The following is a 20,468-nucleotide window of genomic DNA, read 5'->3' as shown; positions in this document are numbered from 1 at the left end:
ATGCTGCCTTATGTATCTAGCTTATGTAAATCACTTTGCGTTCCCCATTAATTGCTTGAAAAATGCTCTGTAAACAAAGATTGACTGGCTGCTGGTCGGGAGCACTAAAACAGAAAATTTAAGCCATAACACAGTCATGTATGTCCCATTTCTAACCTATCTATACTAGCAGTGTAATACAGCAAATCACATTTACAGCATCTATATCCTAGATAACTCTGATTAGGTTTCCACTGCACTTCCTTCTACACCTACTTCGTCACGTAAACACACCCATGTGCATTTATATAACATAGCTTTAGTCCTCAAGACAAGTATGTCACTGACATATAATTGCAGTTCAACTGGTTTTATCAGTGTGGCTCAGACAGTCTTGTACTCTTTTACCACCATCCCTTCAGCACAGACAGGATTTAGCCTTTTTTTCTCTCTTTTTTTTTGTTCTGCCTTTCAAGCATATTTTTTCCCCCCACAAAGAAACACAATAATACTGAATGAATAAGTGCCTCATCCTGAAAGTTGCAGCTGTCTGTAATAAACCAGGTTGGAGCACATCGTCATTGTTTTTGTTATTTCACAATTACAACAGTTTCATGATGTGGCCTTTATGTAATTCTGGCATTAAGAGGGTTTAAATGCTGAAACTGTGAAGCTGTAAAAACATGGTCTCTTCTCAGACTGGTTGGAAAACTACTTTCCTATGTAATTATTTGACAAGCTCTTTTAAATGGATGTTTATAACTCAGTCTTTTTTTTTTTCCTGTCGCATAAGCACCATCTAGAATTCCTTTACTTGCAGTTATCATCAGAGTTGCCACAGACATCCCGCTTCCATTAAATATGTGTTTTGCTAATGGCTCTACGGTGCATCTATAGGACTTTTGCCTCGATGTCAGGAGGTATGATAGATACTGTAGCATATTTCCACAAACTTTGCATATTTCTGCAAAAAAAAAAATAATAATTTGATTTTGGAAGAAACTAACGAAAAAACTTCTTTTCTCCATTCAATATATAATTTCGAACATGTGGCAGGGATGCACATCCAGCTCATGTTGTGAAATAAAACAATGTATTTTGTAAAATATGTATCTTTGAATAAACTGATTAAAGTTTTACGTACTGTACGTGTTAATTACCTAACCGGGGGCATCGTCACAAACTATTGACTACAAACAAAGCTTGTCATTTGCACCGCAGTACATTCTTTATTGACCTGTACTTCTGGACAGCGTAAGCTATTTGAAAATGAGTGTTGTGTCATTAGTTGTGACTTATGACAGTGAAGTTGGAAACTTATTTGTAGCTTACAGTGTATTAAAGGATTAATGCACTGGTTTTGGAGGAGGAACCTGGTCTGCATTTGATCACCTTTAGTTCAAAATCTAGGATTCTCGGACTGGTTAAATCTGTATTTTTCACTAAAAAGTTTAATTTTTATCAAGTTGAGATTTATTAAACTTGAAGTTGTTTAGTTTGTTTTTATTTATTGACATATACTAATAGAGCTAAAGATTCACATCTATATCTAAATATATCTTTATATATCTGCCTTTAGCGGTCTAATGATGGAAGACCACCCTCATGGCCAGTGGTTTGAATTGTATCTTATTACGGCCTGCCATAGCCCTTCGCAAACATGAGTCTCCCCCGTTACCTCATGTAAAGGACCATTAGCATAGCGAGACGAGGACGAGAAACCCAACAAAAAGAGTGGAAGTGGTTACGTAAGACCTACGCAATGGCTTGTGCGTGTCTCTCGACCAATAGGATCCGCTTTGAGTTGAGCCGTAATAGCGCGCCGCGGAGCAGCAGCAGAAGCCTCACAGCTCCGTGGAGGTCTTTCTTTGGATCCGACTGGCCAATGTTTGCCCATTTATATCTCGTCGGGCTGCTTTGGTTCGGAATAATTCTGACCGGGACGGGAGGATTGTGGCGCGATGTCGGCTCTGAGGGAGAAGCAGTGTTACGGACTGTCCAGCGGTAAACTAGACCTCGGCGGCAACGTCTCTGTTTTTCACGTAAAACTCACTGACAGCGCGGCAAGAGCCATTGGTACCTTTCAAAACGGCAAGGTGGGTCTTCACGCTGCTCTTCCTCTCGGTAAATTGCGCCGCATGAACTTGTTACGGGGCCTCTCGCTTGCTTTAAAAACGAAGCGACGGGGGTTGTGCTGTGAATTTCGGCCGAAGTTCACCGCCACCTTCCCCCGGAGGTGGTTGCTACCAACGAGCCCCCCCACCACCTTTTTTTGTTGCCAATACATGTTGCATAATGCAACGCGGAAACGTGTGTGTTGTGAAGCTTGTAGCAAGCTGCTGGCCAAGTCCAAACAGGCTTCTGGCAAAGTGTGAGGGCAGCTCATCAGTGAGGAGGACAGGAGAAGGAAAGTGAGGGAGGAGAAGCTGTGGGGGTGAAGGCTTGTAGTAGGAGGGAATATTTGGATGAAACTCCACGCTGGTCATTGACTGATATTATACTTTTTTTTTTCTAAAACTAGGCCATGGCAGAGTGACTGAACTCAAAATTCACCATTTAACCCAGTTAATCACCACTGAACCAGATGCTGCAGGAAGTCTAACGTAACAGACACTTCCTCAAATCAGCAATTCCTTGTAACGAGGGTTGGAAACTCCTCGGTGAGGAAATTACTGCCACCTCTTTGAAAGCTTAAAGGTGAACCCCCCTCCGATCGATTTCGTCATAATTGGACCTGAAGTGGCGATGAGACAGAACGGCTGGGGGGGAAATCACCTAAGCCGAGACTCGGAGCTTTACGGCTCTTCAGATCACACTTGCGCGCATCACGCAGGAAAAAGTAAGACATCTGCACATGAAGCAGGGCCAGACCCTGCGCTGGCTGCCAGCTCACACTGCGCACTCAACAGGTGGACTCTCGATTTAAAAAGGTCACTTAGATGGTAGTCACTGCATACTTTCCATCAGGGCTGCAGACGTGTCACTCCTGAGCTTTTTTTTTTTTTTTTTAATTTCACTCAATGTGACAACGCATTTTTGTTTATTTGCTGTGTCATGATCTTTGAACAGATTTATGATGCTGAATCTGCTGTATGTTTGCATAGATAATCAAAATGATGTTTTTTTTAAATCATTTGTTTATTGGTCATAAAATCAAAGATGAATCTGAGGGATGGTTGAAATGTTGCACAGACATGGGTCATGGATGTATTTACTGTAAATAAAAGGACTTGCTAAAGAGTTTGTGCTTGAACTTGCTCACATTGTTGGCATATTTTAGGCACAAACCTCAATGTTATTCAGGTTTTATGACCAACACACAATAAATGATTGTTTTCTTTTTTTTTTTTTACAAAGAAAAATACATTTATACAGTAAAACTGCAGAATACATTGCAAATACAGCCTCTTTGTTTTTGCAAAGGACTGTCTGGAGAACAGCTTATATATTCCAAGTGCTATGAACTTGCATTTTAAATGCTAAGGTAATATTTAGCCAGCTGGACAGAGTCACACGACATTAGATGATCACCGATCAAATGAAGCTGTCCAAAATATCAAATCTCAAGAGTGTAGGAAGCATAGATGGAAAAGACAAAGGAGAAAATAAGCATATATCACAATTGGTAACAGATTTACCAAATCCAATCGCCATTGCAAGGTTGCAGGCTGGACAAGAAGCAAAGCAGAGAAACAGCCATGAAGGAAACCTGCAAAAGAATCAGTCAGCAACTTTTAGTTGGGGATCTCACAGATTTCTGCTTTATTTAGTGACGAGAAGGAAGTCATTATTGAATTAAAGCGATAAGAAGAGTGGTGTCAAACGTGACCAAAAGTACATTTTTTTGGCAAGTGACGCGTGCGTCAGAAAACTAACCCGTCACATTATTATCAACATGTTGACCCAAGGTGAAAGATGGTGGCATCATCAATCTGCATGGTTTTTATTAACCAAGGGCAGGGAAGTTGGTCAAATTGGAAAGAAAGATGGATTGAGCTAAAGAGAGGGCTATCCCGAAAGAAAACTTGTAGGGTTGATAATCACCCTCAGACGGGGAAATGACCCTCAACCTCCAGCCAGAGAAACAATCGAATCCAGAATCTGACAAGAGACGCACTCTTAAAGACCTGCAGCTCCAATGGCAGCAAGTACAGTAAAGATACAGAAGTCTGAGAATGAATGCATGCCACACTTTTCAGATATTTATTTGTAAATCTTAAGAAGGATACTTTATAAGTTGTCTTTTCTCTGCACTTGAAAATCAAACACTTGCATTTCGTTGGTCTGCCATACAAAAACCAAATGAATTGCACTGGTTTGTTTATGTAAAGTAACAAAACATGGAGGAGTTTATTGCTTTTTCTAAGTGCTGTGTGTTTATGTCACACTCGTACTGAATCACTACGCACAAAATTCAGCTTCTCTTGATATTCTTCACAGCTTCTGTTTTTTTTTTTTTTTTTTTTTTTTAATCTTCTTTAGAGCTGGTCTTCCCGTCCTACCATCACCTTCAGTGGAAATCAAGGGGTAAGATGACCTGCTATTTCCGCTCCCTTAACACTGTGTTTTCCCTCGTATTGTATCTTAAAAAATATCCAATCTCCGTTGTAGAGAATCGCCGTACCTTGCTCAGAAAATGGAAATGAAGCGAGGATCTTCACCTTCGGAGTGACTAACGTCGCTCGAAACAGTCCGCACGGAAGCTTCGACTGCGTCAAGCAGCACGACGCGGGGTAAGCCATGAAGGAACGGCCAGCAGAAACGCAAATATCGACTGCTTTATTCATTCTGAACAAGTGAACAGCCGGCTTTTCAAAATGACAGCCACCGTTGGGACCTTACATTAGCATTTAGTCGTAGCGGTTAACGTTACGTTGACGTTTAGCTGTATATTCAGTGGGATGGTAGCTGCCAACGTTTCCAAATTCCATATGTTTCACGCCAGACTGTGATTAATAGGAAAAGTGCCTTTACTATACTCTCCTGAGCCTTCCTGTTATCCACTGAAAGTCTTCCTCTCTGTTGCCGTCTTGCAGCCTGAACAAACAATAAGCTTTTTTTGACCTGTTGTAGAAAGTCGTTTATATTTGAAATAGTTTCTTGCATTCGTGTGAGCCCTTCAATCACGAAGCACCTCCCTGGTATTGAAAATAGCAACTTTTATTGTCTTCTTCCCAGTGGTTGTTTTTTAAGCAATTTGTCCATTTAAAGTGTTATTAGGTGAAGAAGGCAACGTTTTGAGTTCCTACTTGTTGATCTAGCCATTTCTCTGAGTAGAAGATGAATAAAAGTTGGACTTTTTAATTCTCTCTAGTAAAGAGAAGTTTTTTATTTATTGTTGTTTTCCTTTTTTTTTTTTTAAATCAGCCACAGTTGGGCTTCTGGTTAGGCAAATTACTTCCCTCAACAGCTAACAGGTCGTCTCGTCTGCAGCAACATTATCACATAAAGTTGCATTGTTGACGTTATCTTTGGATTTGATTACCAGAGGAAACCCGGGAAGCAGAGAAGAGAATTTAAATAACGTCGAGGAAGAAAATTAAATTCCCCGTGTCTGATTCAGAACTGACGCTCTTCAGAGCCGTTCCTAAAAACCGAATTTGGACTCGGCCGGCGAAACGGTCCGGCTGATGCAAGCGGGCATCAACTTAAGTAACCGGGTTAGGTTTTTATTAGGAGCATCAATCATGGCAGGCTGAATGCTGACTGTCTTCCCCCCCACCCCCACGTTGTGCTCTCAGTGCTGCCGAGGAGCTGACATGTCTCGGAGTGATTCAGAAGAAGATGACAGTCAACGCCACAGATGACTCGTATGATAAGGCTCGCCAGAGCATGACCCAGGCCGAGGAGGAGACGCGCAGCAGAGGGGCCATCGTCATCAAGAACGGCGCACGCTACCAGGGTAAGAAGAACGGAAAAGGGCTTGCATGTCTGCAGTGTGCGTGTGTGTGTGTGCGCGATTATACAACCAGAAACCCAGCGCAAGACAGGCGCTCGGCCTGAAGGCGATTCTCTCTCTGATATCCTGAAAATGCTGTCAGCCATATTGCATTGGTTGCCTTGGAAACATGTGTAGTAAACAGATATTTTAAGGGTTGCTTTCTGTTTTTTTGTTTTGTTGTTTTTTTTTGCTCTTCCTGCACATTTTGTCCCTTTTCTTTCTTGGTGATTGCATTTCAGTTTAGCACAAAAATGAACAGTGCAAATGCAGGACAATCAGTTTTGCTCTCTGCGTTGTAGAGCCAGCGCTTTAGCTTTTCCTTGTTCTACCACTGTTGTTGCATATCCAACCACCACACCACTTCCTCCTGAGATGATATGTTAGTCTCTGTCATCATCTCTCAGTGAACCTACACAGACACACAAATGGAGTTTAGCATGTTAAGATATGATGAGTCTGTTGTTTTAGAGGAAGCTTAAAGAGGGGGGGGGGCAAGAAAATCAACATTACTCATGCCAGGGTTGTGCAACAGTGTGGTTATGTCTTAAATTAGATTGCTACATCTGCTCGCTGTGCTCTGTTTGTGTCTTTCTAGCCTGACTGTGGCTTTCTGGTGGGGTGAACTGAGGTCTTTTCTTTTTTTATTCACAACTCTGCAAGTGGAGAAAGTTAAGATAGAACAACTTCCTCCTCTCATGTCTAATCTTGTCTAAAATGATTTAACAACCTCATTGTTGATGCATATTTAGTATAGACTGTGGGGTTTAAGTAACACTTTTTTATTTAAACTAACATAACATAATATGGGATTGATTGCCTTTTGAATTAAAAATCTTTCTTGGTAAGGGCCTGTTTTTTTTTTTGTTTTTTTTTTGTGGATAACCTTTTTAACTTCCGGCCTATTAAACTGAGTTTAGATCAGTCATCTCTTGGCTCCCATAGACTGATTGCTCAACACCCCTGAATTGCAAACATTCTTAAGAAGGTTGTAACATAGACGCTCTTGCACACAGGAAATTATTATAAACCATGAATAATACTAATTTGCTTTTCTGCTGCAAAATCAAACTTCTTCGTTAGCTCTTAAGGATGTAGTGGCACAGAGTTATTTACTTGGTTTACTTACTTCTCAAGTATCACATTTTATGGGTGATTTGGACATGGATAATTAGGATATTTTGTGATGTTTAATGCAAAAACTTGTGCTAACTATAAAAAAAAGAAGCAAAGCAAAAAAAAATACAACACTTTTTGGCAGTGTTTATGTATTATACTGCTCTTTAAAAGAATTGTATTCAGCTTTTTCTGTTATCTTTACTTTTCAAATGTATCTTGACAGTTTCCCTAATGAAGAAGTTTCTGAAACGTTCAGGCTGAATAAAAATCAGCCGAGAACTCGGCCTTAAATAGAAACCTGTGAGACTGAATCCTCCAGATTGTTGGAAACCTGGATTTTCTGCAAGCATCAAACCCATTTTTCACCTCTTTACACAAACTTTCTATGGGACTGAAATCAGGACTTTGTTTTGGCCACTTTGTTGTCCTTAAGACCGGTGCTGTGCGGAGGGTCAGTGCTTATCCATGTGTGACGACGTTTTGACTTCCTGGCTGATCTCTTGAGATTCAGCTTCAGTATTTTATCATAATCTTCATTCCTCAGTCCCTCCTGCAGCCAAACAGCCTCAGAACATAAAAGTGCCAGCTCCGCTCCCCACTTTGAGGTGTGCTAGCTTGGTTTCCTCCAAACCTGACGGCTAAACACGTGACTTTAGTTTGATTAGACCACGAGACGTGTCTCTACAACTTGGGGTTGTGTCTCTTTTTGTGTATTTGCAAACCATAATCTGGCTTGTTGTGTTGCTTTTGAACTAATGGCTTCCTCCTGTCTGAATGGACCGTGTCTGTACAGGACTCGTCTCACCGTGGATAATCACGCTCTCTCGCCAGCTGCAGCCGGTTCCTTCACAAGGACCTTAAGCCTTTGTTCTGGGCTTTTTGCACAAATTTGCCAAAGCACAGTCATGTCTGGGACTCTGCACCAAAACTTGCCTGATAATGAGGAGGTTTTATTTTTAGAACAGTATTTGAGTGCGGTGCTCTAAGTGTAGCAGTAAGGAATAAATTGACTGTTTATCTGGAAGGTGCTATGAACACAATTTCTAAACGTACTTATTGCTGATGCCTTTTTTTGTCTCCTCTCCCTTTTTCCTTATTTTCTTTCTCAGGCAAGAAGGTGACGGTGCGAGCTCCGGCTCCGGCGCTGGCCAAGCTGACCAAGCCCAAGCACTCGTCTCACTCCCTCCTCAACAACATCAAGAAGGGGGCCAGCCTGCCAAGGCAGAGGAAGGGTCCCTGTCCAGTGAGTAGGAAAAGTGTCGGTGACGTTGGGGAGCGGCCCCTCAGGGAGAGAGTGATGCACCTGCTGGCTCTGAGGCCGTACAAGAGGCCCGAGCTGATCCTGAGGCTGCAGAAAGACGGGATGGCAGACGGAGACAAGGACGTGCTGGACGCCGTGATGATGGAGGTGACGAAGTTACTTTGACGCTGTGGGAACGAATCCAATAAAACATCTGAATAAGTTTACTGCCGTTCGACGTGTGGTGCAGGAAGAAATTCTGACGGAGGTGGCCCGTTTGTTTTGCAGGTGGGACAGCTCAGTAACAGAGACAGCACGTTCGTCCTGAAGGACGGCCTGTACAAGGAGCTGCAGAAGGACTGGCCAGGCTACACCTCAGGGGACCAGCAGCTGCTTAAACGGATCCTCGTCAGGTAATAAAAACAAATCCTCATTGTTTGCTTGTTGTTCTATCAAACAGTTATTTGCCGTTTATTATATTTATCAATGCCGGTTTTCCAGCTGTTTGAGTAGCTGGAACACCTGTAGGGTTATTTTCTAACCCTATAGAAAATAAATCTCTAAGTAAGATCAGAGAGTGGTATGTTGTAAACAACATTACTTCGGTTTTAAGTCACGCAGTCATGCTGAAAGGCAGCTTGAGGATCATCATCATCAGCATCCTTCGGCGTTGCGTAAACTGACTGTCACCTGTATGAAGTCACTCTTTACCTGGAAATGTGTTCTGCTGGATGTTCTTAATAAAAATGGAAATGAAAAATCATTCAAAATGAGCAAAACATGAATCAAAAGGACAACATTCTCAGAACTGAAACGGCTTAATAAATCTAATAAGGTGCTCTACCACGGTAGGTTCATTTACATGGTTGCTCTACTGCAGCTCAGCTTTAGAGAATCCTGCACCAACAGACGCATGAAGTATAAAAGCCACATCGCTTGATCGGCTCGCGCATGTTGAACACAAACCACTGACGGCGTGACGAGAACTCAGCCTTAAATAGAAACCTGTGTGACTTTCTATTTGTGCCACCAACCTGAGTGCACAGTAAGATTGATGTGAGCGCATATCTTGTATATATATATTTTTAAACTGACTTTACTTTTAGTGTGACCAGCATTAAATAGCTTGTTTTAAGATCCGCTGGCTGTTTATTTAATTAGAATTTAGCTGAAGTGCAAAAAACATCTTATTTATTTAAATCATGTTTTTTGGTATTTGTTAAATATTGTCAATAATGACTTCCAGTAACCCTAACCAGATTGTTAAGTTTTATATCAACTTTTAACATGTCTTAGCACAAAAACACAGTTGTCTGTTGCTCACCAGCGGGCTTAGCAAGTTTTCTGGGGGAAACTCTGCGGCGCATCTGTCATTTACTTGGTTCCTTATTTTTGTGTTTTCCTGTTTAACCAGGAAAAAGCCGCAGCAACATTTTATTTCTGCTCCCTTCCTGCTTGATTGTTGATGTGCAATGCTTCCCTTGCAGGAGACTTTTCCAGCCACAGCAGAACCTCCTCACTGTCCCCGAGGCCCAGGTCAGCCCTCTTCGAGAGACCCCCAACTCATCACCCGCACACCGCCCAAAACACTCCCTCCTCGATGAATACGCCGATCCTCTGGCCAGCAAGAAGCCCAGAATATCTCACCTGACGAGCAAATCACCAAGCGAGAATTTCAGACTGAGGTCTTCTAAACAGGAGGCTCTGAAAGGCGCCGAAGCAGCAGCAGCAGCAGAGGACGGGCGAAATAACTCGCTTGACCCCAAAAGACTTTTTGACTCGCTGTCAGCAGTTTGTCAGCAGGAAGCAGAAGTGGCTAAAAGACTGGAGCAGACGGATGCTCCTCAAGAGGAACCTAGAGACCCAGAGGAGCAGCAGAAACCCAAGTCGGATCGCCCCCCTCCGCCTCTGATGGTGCCCGACCTGAGCAGACACACGGTCAAAAAGAAGAAGAGCAAACACAAGCGCAAAGATCAGGTGAGAAAACGGGTGCCTGCTTCAAGGTGGTTGTTGGGATTTCCATTTTAGGTAATTTGTTGATGTTTTTTATGTTTTTTTTTTGTTTGTTTTTTAAGGAGAAAGAAGAATGGAGAGACAAGAAGCATAGGAGAAAAGACAAAGATTGCAGTTCAGATTATTCAAATAACGATGCTCCTTTGCAACGCACAGGTGAGAACTGCCAGACTTGGTGAAACCGTTAATTCCTCTGTACTTTTCTGCTCACTTACAGCTTTTCTTTGTTTCTTTCAGAGACGAGTAAGCTAATGTTTGACTCCAACGTACCTCAAGTTGACACTGACTCAGCAGACTATTTATCGTAAGTTGTTTGTTTGACCTAGTTGCGTTCCTGCTTAAGCAATAGTTACAGGGCTGTTTGCTTTCCTGTTCCCCTGCAACCTGCAGGACAGCAAACACAGGAACGCGTCTTTGCAAAAACCTGGGTCTTCCCTTGAGGCCGTAATTTTATTCAAATTTTATGTGGAAGACGTAAAAAGGAAAGCGTTCGCAGGGCACCAAAATGTATTTTTTCCCAAACTAAAAATGCAAAAATCATTTTTAATAAAACGGGTCATTCAAAACTATGTGAGTTATCTCTTTCTATAAGGAGAAATATTTACATTTTTATATTCACTACTTCACTTTTAATAGTTTTAACTTTTGCAGCTTATTGTGCTACCGTTTAATTTTCAGATGTTTTAAGTGCTCAAAAATTTGAGCAAGCAACACATAAGATGATTAATATGAAATCCAGTTAATTATTTGCATACTATTTATCACAAAATTATATTGAATCGAATCGATTTCAAATTTAAATGTAACCCAAAGAATCTAAATTGGAGTTTATTGATACCCAGCCCTTGTGATTATTCTTTTCCATCTCAATAAAAATCTAAACACTCTTTTCTTTCTTATTTTTTGCTCTTATAATTCTGTTCAGTAGTTATTTTTTTGTAACTCTCTAGTCGACTTACAGATACGACTTTCGGGCATCTGTAAGTTGTGGTAGATCCACACCTTCTGAAGGATCCCGTTTAATGAAAATCATGCCATTTATTAATCTTTTTGGGTCGATTGTTTCACCTTCGAATAGGACAGAAAGCATAAACATAAAGTCAGAGCTACAATGGATGATTTTCTGCTCAAACCAGTATGTTTTTTTGTTTTTTTTCCCTTTGTGCAGGAAGTACACGGCCATTTCCAGCCACAGCCAGAGACAGAGCTATAAGCTGGACTTCAATAAGGAGTACAGCGAGTACAGAGACTTGCACGCTCGCATCGACAGCGTCACGCAGCAGTTCATGGACCTGGACACTCAGCTCAAGCAACTTCACCACGAGTCGCATAAATACAAAGTAAGCTATACGAAGAAAAATACACGGTTTAGCACATTTTATTGAAGGTGTGGATATTTCCTGCTCGTTCTGATTTGTGTGTCGTTGTTTTTTCTCTCTCACAGACGGTTCGGAATAAAATCCTACAAGAGTACCGGAAAATTAAAAAAGTAACTCTCCTCTTTCTTCACACTGCTCCTCAACAAATGTTTCCTCTGGTTCGCCTGGAGGTAATCGATTTTCTTTGTTTTCCTTGTTCGTCTCTTTAGTCCAATCCCAACTACAATCAGGACAAAGTTCGCTGTGAATATCTACACAACAAGCTGGCCCACATCAAGAAGCTCATATCAGACTTCGATCAGCAGCAGATCACAGTGGATCACTCCGGCCCCAAATGAAGCGCCCGGCTGGGGAGGAGAAACGTCCCGAGGCTGCTGAGCTCAGCGCCATCAACCTGCAGCCGACGTGGCTGGAGCAACCTGCTGTAAACATCAAGCAGTGTTCAGACTAAAGAAAAGTGGCTTATTTTCTTAGAAAGCGAGGAGCTCTGCACCGACGTGGTGCAGACACGAGAAGTCGCTGCAGTTCTGTTCAGGCGGTTCAAACTGGAAACGGGCGATGAGATGAGCTGCTGACCCTGAAAGCATTTAGCAGGTCCTCATCTCTCGTTACACTTTGGTTGTGAAGGATGGCTTGTATGTTCTGGTTGCCAGGTTGGTGTTCAAGTTTTAACCTGAGAAAACTGCATGCTGTACATATCCAGAAAGTCCGCATGATTTGTCAGGTGAGGGTTATTTTTTTCTCTTAGTGACGGCAGCTAGGACAATACAAAGGCCTGACCTTCAGTGTTATTTAAGCTGGCTGAGCTCTTCATCTGTGTTAGCTGTTCATCAGTTTGGATAAAATCATTTAAAAATTCACTTCTACCCAGGACTCATTGCTCATCAACTGCGCAATCAGGGAATGTACTCTTGACATTCGCTGCAAGTGTAAATTACAAATGGTTGAAACTAATGTACAGAGCCGTCCATACTGTAAGCTGAGATGACTTAAAACACTGAAATGTGAAAATAATGCATGTTGTGTACTTTACAGACCGCATGATGAGTAAAACTAAAGGTATTGTCAAAGTTTCTAATAAATAATTTTGTATAGATTCAAGTTCTCATTTTTATTTTCTTGGATTCTTACTGGTGTGGATAACAGGATGTTATAACTTCTTGTGTTTTCTTTTGTATCAACTGATGATTGCCTTGTCCATTCATTTCTTTGCTGTTTATTATAGTTCTGGACGTCGTTAAGATAGACGTCATATGAGCATTTTTGACGGATGTGCTGATTATTCAAGGTAAAACTAGAAGCAGATGAACAAGTTTAAATAAGCTGGGGTTTTTTCTAATCTTCACATACAATATCAAGTTGTACACATAGACAAACACTCCACTAATAAGTGGATAAATGTTCAAAAGGTTATGGTTGCATATTTGAAAAGGGAAAAATCACCTCGGTAGTTTAAGTTTATGGGACAGACCTGACTAGTAGTAAACATTGTTTACAAATTCTAAATGAGGTTACAGTTGCAGGCCAATGCAGGTTTTGGAGTATTTATATTAATTATGGAATATGCATAAATGCTTTATACAATAAAAAAGTTAAAAAGTGACAGGATGGGAAAAGAAGACTTATAAAAGATAAATGTTATAATTTGAATAACGGAAAGAAATTGCTCGATTTATTTGTATTACCTGGAAGACTCTAAATATTTAAAAAACAAAAATAAAGCGTAGTGAAATAGTAAGCAATGATTGGTTGTTCAGTTACAACTGAAGCCTCGCCTATTGGCTGAATGTACGAGCGGCCTCTTGATTGGCTGCCCCGGAGCTTTTTGCCCTAGTTACAACTTCCGGCTTTTGTTAGCATGCTAGTGGTAAACACATTGAAATCTGTAAATTACTAAGCTGTCCTTGAACTTTATGAGAGACAGCTCGGGGTGATATGAAGGGAAAATACAGACGCACGGAAGGGGAAACGTGAGCAGTGAAATGAACGCTTACGGTGGGTTAAACATATTTTTATGTATAAAGTCATTTAGGTCAGTGATAAAACACTCCAAGCTAATAATGCAGGTGTGTGTCGCTTGTGTGTCCAGCAATTTTATTTAGTAGGACAGCTTGTGTATGCTGCATGACCATTTCAAGAAAGAAATCTGTGTTACTAGCAGCGGTTGTAATTTTTTAACATAATTGTTATAGCTCACTAACTTTCCTTGTACCACTACCAGGTAAGAAAAAACAAACATGCAAATATGTGACTTTCTTCCCACTTTTTTTCTGTGACTTCTATCCACACCTCCTCGTCCCCATCTTCTCAGTCATGTTAGGAGTTTTCCAGACGTCACAAAAGCTGAGGACGTCGCTGAGACTCCTGTCCAGAGCGGGACTCCCACCTGTTGACCTCCAGGTGCAGCTTCTTCTCAGGGGCCGCAGTCCACTAAGTGCGACCTTCTCCCGTAAGCTTCACCTTGGACCTGATGGACCCGCGTCGTCCCCGGCCGCTGCTCCACGGAGGCTGCCTTTCTCCAGGGTAACTGTGGAGGATTTGACCTTTTTCAGGAAGACACTGCCAGGCAGGGCCATCACTGACCCGGACCTGGTACAGTCCAGTAATGAGGACTGGCTGAAGTCGGTGAGAGGTGAATCCTAGAACTGCATGTGTCATTTTTTATTTTTTTACTTTATTTGCTTCGTTTACTGCATGTTTAGATCCTTGTGTCTGAGTCCTGCAGGGTCAAGCGAAGTGTTGCTGAGACCTCAGACAACACAGGAAGTGTCACAAATTCTCAGGTATATTAGTGACTATTTAATGCTCTGAGATATTGTTCCATATTTTATCTCTTTAAAAATATAATATTTGAACACACTGCACAAATTTAAACTGGAGAGATTATTTTTTAATATTTGAAAAAAATCTGAAAGCCCACCAAGACCCAACTAGTCAGCTACACTGACATGATGGAGGAAGGAGAACATTGATAATAAAAGCATCCAAGAGGCCTATTGTAACTCTGGAGGAGCTTGAGAGAGCAAGACCAAGCATATTCTGCCTTTGAGAGTGCAGTGACTGAAAGCAATAAGACGCTTACCACAAGCTGTGTAGTAAACCTAGAAGGTAGATGAAACCACAGTGGCAGGCCCATCTTTTGGTCTACAAGCAAAAAAAAAAAGAAGAAGCTGAAAATCACCTTAAATGCATCACTCCAATGGTGATAACATGATTTTGTGGGAAGGCTTTTTTTTCAGGAGTTATAGAAGCTGCCCTCTTAATGGAAAGCCACATAGATGACCAGAATAAAAATCCACAACACACTTCTAAGTTTTTTGTTTTTTTTTTAACTGCTTTGTTTAGGTGTGTCAATATGCGACAAAATGGGATACAAACTCAAGGACTGTGGCTATTTATGTAAGGCCCTGTAACCACATTGCCACTTTTCATGAGGACTTGTGTTTTCCTTCTTTAGTTACTGTCACAGTCGCAACCTGGCAGTGAACCCTCAAGGAGGTAATACTGGTCTAGTCGGCGGCAGCGTGCCTGTGTATGACGAGATCATCCTCTCCACCTCTCTCATGAACAGCATACTTTCCTTTGATAAAATCTCTGGTAAGGTTCAACCTTAAACCAGTCCCCGGTTTTAAGAAAGGTCGCTTGAACAATAACTCTTTAGATTCTCCTCCTCAGGTATTCTGACCTGTCAGGCAGGTTGTGTGTTGGAGAACTTGTCCCTCTACCTGGAGGAGAGAGACTACATCATGCCACTGGATCTGGGAGCAAAGGGCAGCTGCCAGATCGGGGGCAACGTGGCGACCAACGCAGGCGGTCTGCGGCTGCTCCGATACGGCTCCCTGCACGGGACTGTGCTAGGCCTTGAAGTTGTGAGTGGATGCGTGAGCCCACAACAGACGCACTCGGGTTTCACTGTGTTTATTCTAACAAGGGAGAAAATCAAGTTGGTGGCTAACATCAGTCCAGCAGCTTCTACCCCGGGTCATTAAATAAAATGCAATAAAAAAAAGAAGAAGAAACAAACAGACTACAGAGTAAATGGCTCCCAATGAACAGTTGATAGCAGTTGTAAAATTAAACACAGCTAAAAAGTACATCAAATATTAATGATTAAAAACAAATATAATGCATGGTAAAATTACCCATGAAACACTGCATGTAACTCCAATTGTCTAATATATATATAAATTTTTTTAGCTGATCAATTGTAATTTTCTCCAAATACAAAGTTATTTGAAAAATACATCAGTAGTATTGCTCTTTAGGGGTTATCTGATGTCACAATATTTTTTTTTACCTGCAAGAGTCGTCTACAGTAGAAGGAGGGACCGGGTCGGTTGGCATGCTTTTTTGTCTGTCGGCCATATTGGATTTAACAAAAATAATTTCTTGCATTTGCAGCTGATGGCCAGTAGTTGATGGTGTATTTTATGATGCATTAGTGTCCACTTCAGTGGTCTGTGTGCTTTTATAACATAAAAATCCACAAGATAAACTAATTCTGACAAACTTCACAACTATAATATTATTAAAATAAAACTCGGACACAGATGTGGCTTTTATACCCGACATTGTTTGTTTTTTTTTTTTGTTTTTTTGTGAGGATTGTGTAGTATTTGACCCAAAGCTCAAATTTTTAACGCATGTCTTGTTTAGGTGCTGGCGGATGGTCAGGTGCTGGACTGTTTGTCCACGCTGCGGAAGGATAACACAGGATACGACCTCAAACAGCTGTTCATTGGCTCAGAGGGCACTTTGGGCGTCATCACTGCGGTCTCCATCCTTTGCCCTCGAAAGCCAAAATCCGTCAACGTTGTTTTCCTGGGTAGGAGCTTCTCCGCGTTCGTCTCCCGGGTGTAAAAACGACAGAGCAGAGCAGTGAGTGTTTCTGCTTTCCTTTGTAGGCTGTGAAACCTTTGACCAGCTGCTGAAAACCTTTCAGCTCTGCAAAGGCATGCTGGGAGAAATCCTGTCAGCCTTCGAGTTCCTGGATAGTGAGTGTATGAGGCTGCTGAACACACACCTGAAGCTGGCCAATCCTATCTCTGGTATGCACACACATGCCAGTAGTTTATAAAAACGCATGACTCGCATTCTTTCACGTTACAACCACTAGCTTCAGTGTATTTTATCGGGAATTTATGTGACGTACCAACAGAAGGTAATGGATGCAGCTGCTGCTCGTCCAGTTGCCACGAACCTCTTGGCTACTTTTACTAGGAATGAAATCCTGGCCCTGAACAGAGCGGGGGGGGGGAATCAAGAGGCAACAGGGTTCAATACATATGACGACAGATTTTGCCTTCATTAATTGTCCCTGTAATTATTGTAATAAACGATAATATTTTAATAATAGTCTTTTTGAGACTGTTTTCAAGTAATATATTGATAATAACATAATGATGCAATTTCTCCCTCTCAAAGATGAATAAACCTTAATTTTGTACAGAGCACTCAGCATAGGAACAGGAAGATACTTAAAATATCGAAAATAAAACACAACAGTACATAAATAATACACTTTTTTTATGTGTAAAATTTACTATTTACATCATTTTATTTCCACTTCACAGGTATGTACTGCACTACCAATTTGCGTTGAGGCACAGCATATAATCCCAGTCACATTTCTTGAAGCTGGTGGTTGTAATATGACAAAACGTAATCAACGTTCTGGTGGTGTGAATTCTTTTACAGTATATCCGTTTGCTGTTTTCTGCAGATTGCCCCTTTTACATCGTCATCGAAACATCTGGATCTGACTCAGACCACGACTCGCAGAAGCTCCACAACTTTTTAGAGGAAGCGATGACGTCGCTATTAGTTACAGATGGTACTGTAGCAACCGAGGAATCAAAAATAAAGGTAAGGGGACGTTCTTAACACTTCACCTGTTCAACCAAATGTGACATAAAAATAATAAGGATGAACAATATTTTTATCCAGACTCTTATATCTTTGCATCGTGGAGCGGTTCTCGTGTCCCTGGGCTTATTAAAAGCACATCGGACGCCTACAGTCCTGCAGTGGGTGACTTGTGTTTTCATTCTAACAAACTCAGACACTGTGGTCTATTCTGAGTCACTGAGTAGAGAGTCAAAGCAAGCCCTGAAAATAGTCTCCAAACCACTGCAACACACCACTCAAAACTTTAAATGAGTGAAGTAATCAAAGATTGTCTCATCACAATCTTTGATCAGACTGTGATGAGACACAATCAGTTTTTTCAGTGCAGAAATCAGCTGAGAAACTTTTGGTTCAGGTGATTATGTTGACGTTCCTTCAAAATTTAACCATCACAGTCGGTCCTTTTGAACTAGACACACACAGAAAATCAACCAGTGACTGAAGTCGACCCATCTTTGGCTTTTTGATGGGAAACTCAACATTTGAACTTTTTCCAGGCAGTACACTTTCAAATCTGTTTTTGTAATAATCATGATAAAAGCTAAGATAACATAATGAAGATAAAAACAAGCTAAGTTTTTTATTTATTTTTATGTCAACTAGCATGTATACATGTAAAACACATGTAAATAGTTCTTAACCTCATGGGAGCTTCTTGTTTTGGACAATCATTTATGTTGTCTGGATTAGAAAATATGTATTTCCTAACTTTATTCCCTGTCCCATATTGTGTTAACATTCATGCCTTTCTTCTTTGTCGTCCCTTTCTTACTTCTTCCCTGCTTTTTTTTCTTCCTCCTTTCCAAATGTCATCCTTACCTCCTTCATGTCTCGTCTTTCTTCCAGGTTTTATATTTAAAGCCCGAACACTGTACACACGTCTGCCATAAATTCACAGTGAATGCATTTCATATTTTAAAATGAATGAAAATTATAGAGAATTATGGCTAATAATGGTAATATTCTTGGGAGCCTTTCTTTCCTTTTTTATATTAATGAAAGTCAAGCCGCGTTTCCTCCTGCTGCTGCTTTAGTTTTGAGAGCGTGAGAGCTGAATGACTTATTCAGACTTTCCATTTCCACCGCTCCAGACGCTGTGGTCAATGCGCGAACGTGTCACCGAGGCGCTGACTCACGACGGCTTCACCTACAAGTACGACATCTCCCTTCCAGTGGAGCGGATCTACCAGCTGGTGACGGACATGAGGCAGCATCTGGGAAAGCGAGCCAGGAGCGTGGTGGGATACGGACACGTCGGTAAGACCACGGGACGGGAGGATGAGTCGGGAGGTTTTCCGTCCTGTTCTCACGCTTCTTCTCGCATTCCCCCTTGTAGGTGACGGCAACCTCCACCTTAATGTCACCTCTCCTGCAAAGGATCCCGCCCTGCTGGCGTCCATTGAGCCGTTCATCTACGAATGGACGGCCAAGTTTCAGGGCAGCATCAGCGCAGAACACGGACTGGGCCTTAAAAAGAGGAATTACATCTATTACAGTAAATCAAGGCCAGCTGTGGCCGTCATGGGTAAAATGAAGACGTTGCTGGACCCCAAAGGAATCCTGAACCCGTATAAGACTTTACCAGATGATCTGAAGTGATTTTAGATGGAAATGTTCCAGAAGCCATCCTTCACAGCTTACTGTCTGCAATCTTCTTCGTAAGTTTGTAGTTCAGAGCTGCCACCTTTGCACGAAAACAACAATGAGATGTTTCTGGTAAAATTGTTGCAGTCTAACATTCACTTTGACTTGCTTAGGTGTGGCTTTTAAAAAGGACAGGGCAGACCTTTCAGTGTGGCTCAGAAAGAAAAGAAACTGTTAATTATGCATGTTAGTGTAACCTTTGGGCCATCATGATGCACCAGAGTAGAGCGATCAGCATCGGGTGACGTCCTACAGGTTTGTGTTTGCTTCAGATTGAAGTGGAATGAAACTGAGCAAAGCTTGGACACTAAAACTATAATAATCAGTTAATCGTCAAGCAAGAATGCAGTAAATGTTTTATTACATGTAAAAAAAAAAGAGACAAAGCGGTATTTTTCTTCAAAGCAAAGCCAGCACTTGTGAGCTTATTCCTTTGTACACCTAGGCAATGTTTTAGTTTTGAACCAGTAATATAAATAAGTGTCCAATGAATATGGAGCGTTTTCTTTTCCCTCCAGTTATTTAGTTGGCCTCTGCTGCGTCGCATTATTGAAGAGACTCGTGAAAAATCAGCTGCTGTCGTCTGGATGACGGAAAAAGGAAAAAGTAGCTCAACACCAGCAGATCCCGTCTATTCCTTTATGCTCGAGTTTCACACATTTAATGTGAGAGTGTGTGTTTCATTGCCTTAATGTAAAATATTAGATCTTACTACTTGCCTATAGTTTAGGTCAGAAGTTTCTGAACCTTCCATATGGACATTTATAATGTTATTTTGGGGCTTTTAATGGTTTTTAATTTGACAACTTCATTGTAGAGAAAAACAAAAGACTGGAGCACCGATTTGGATTTAGTTTTCTGCAATCAACACATGGTCAAAAGTATACATACAGGTTCAGATATAAATATACAAGAAATGTAATTATCACACTATCAATATGTCCTTTGCCAATTAATGCACATTGTGCCTGTAATATGCTTGACATGTTTAATGCAGCATAAAAAGTTTTCGAACATGGCGAGGTGGTCAAGGCATTAAAAAAACTACAACTGAAATATTTCACAGGCATCAGCTAAAAACTTTTGTTTTTTTAAATAAAACCTTACATGGAACAATTTTTTTTCAGGAAACTAGATTATGCACTTAATCTGAAGTCTGTTTGCTATGAACTCTTATTCACTCACCACCAGTCCCTACAGTGACACTGACCAATATTATAAATGGCTTTTCTTTTTTTGCTCAACATAT

At 41.2% G+C, this 20,468-nt stretch overlaps 2 protein-coding genes across 4 annotated transcripts; both read left to right on the top strand.

Annotated features, from left to right (window-relative positions):
• Positions 1-1,755: 1,755 nt before the first annotated feature.
• On the top strand, positions 1,756-12,767 carry LOC103155270 (RNA polymerase II elongation factor ELL-like). Of its 2 annotated transcripts, none has more exons than XM_016663175.1 (12): positions 1,756-2,075; positions 4,462-4,506; positions 4,591-4,712; positions 5,721-5,881; positions 8,146-8,444; positions 8,565-8,689; positions 9,764-10,252; positions 10,348-10,445; positions 10,527-10,593; positions 11,458-11,629; positions 11,734-11,778; positions 11,878-12,767. In XM_016663175.1, exons 1-12 carry the CDS (start codon positions 1,941-1,943, stop codon positions 12,004-12,006), a joined length of 1,887 nt encoding a protein of 628 aa, XP_016518661.1. In that variant the 5' UTR covers positions 1,756-1,940; the 3' UTR covers positions 12,007-12,767. The 2 variants fall into 2 exon arrangements, with proteins under 2 accessions (XP_016518661.1, XP_007576972.1); XM_007576910.2 differs by having other exon boundaries at positions 1,757-2,075; positions 9,764-10,253; positions 10,352-10,445.
• Positions 12,768-13,486: 719 nt separating this feature from the next.
• d2hgdh (D-2-hydroxyglutarate dehydrogenase) lies at positions 13,487-19,597 on the top strand. Of its 2 annotated transcripts, none has more exons than XM_007576892.2 (10): positions 13,487-13,663; positions 13,980-14,300; positions 14,394-14,451; positions 15,126-15,265; positions 15,344-15,537; positions 16,325-16,493; positions 16,573-16,716; positions 17,391-17,533; positions 18,667-18,832; positions 18,912-19,597. In XM_007576892.2, exons 1-10 carry the CDS (start codon positions 13,651-13,653, stop codon positions 19,172-19,174), a joined length of 1,611 nt encoding a protein of 536 aa, XP_007576954.1. In that variant the 5' UTR covers positions 13,487-13,650; the 3' UTR covers positions 19,175-19,597. The 2 variants fall into 2 exon arrangements, with proteins under 2 accessions (XP_007576954.1, XP_007576961.1); XM_007576899.2 differs by lacking the exon at positions 13,487-13,663 and adding an exon at positions 13,693-13,889.
• The last annotated feature ends 871 nt before the right edge of the window (positions 19,598-20,468 follow it).

Source organism: Poecilia formosa, unplaced genomic scaffold (genome assembly GCF_000485575.1).
Source record: "Poecilia formosa unplaced genomic scaffold, Poecilia_formosa-5.1.2 Scaffold8, whole genome shotgun sequence".
NCBI lineage: Eukaryota > Metazoa > Chordata > Actinopteri > Cyprinodontiformes > Poeciliidae > Poecilia > Poecilia formosa.
Note: the sequence above shows the minus strand (reverse complement) of the source record. Positions and strands in the feature narration are given on the sequence as shown.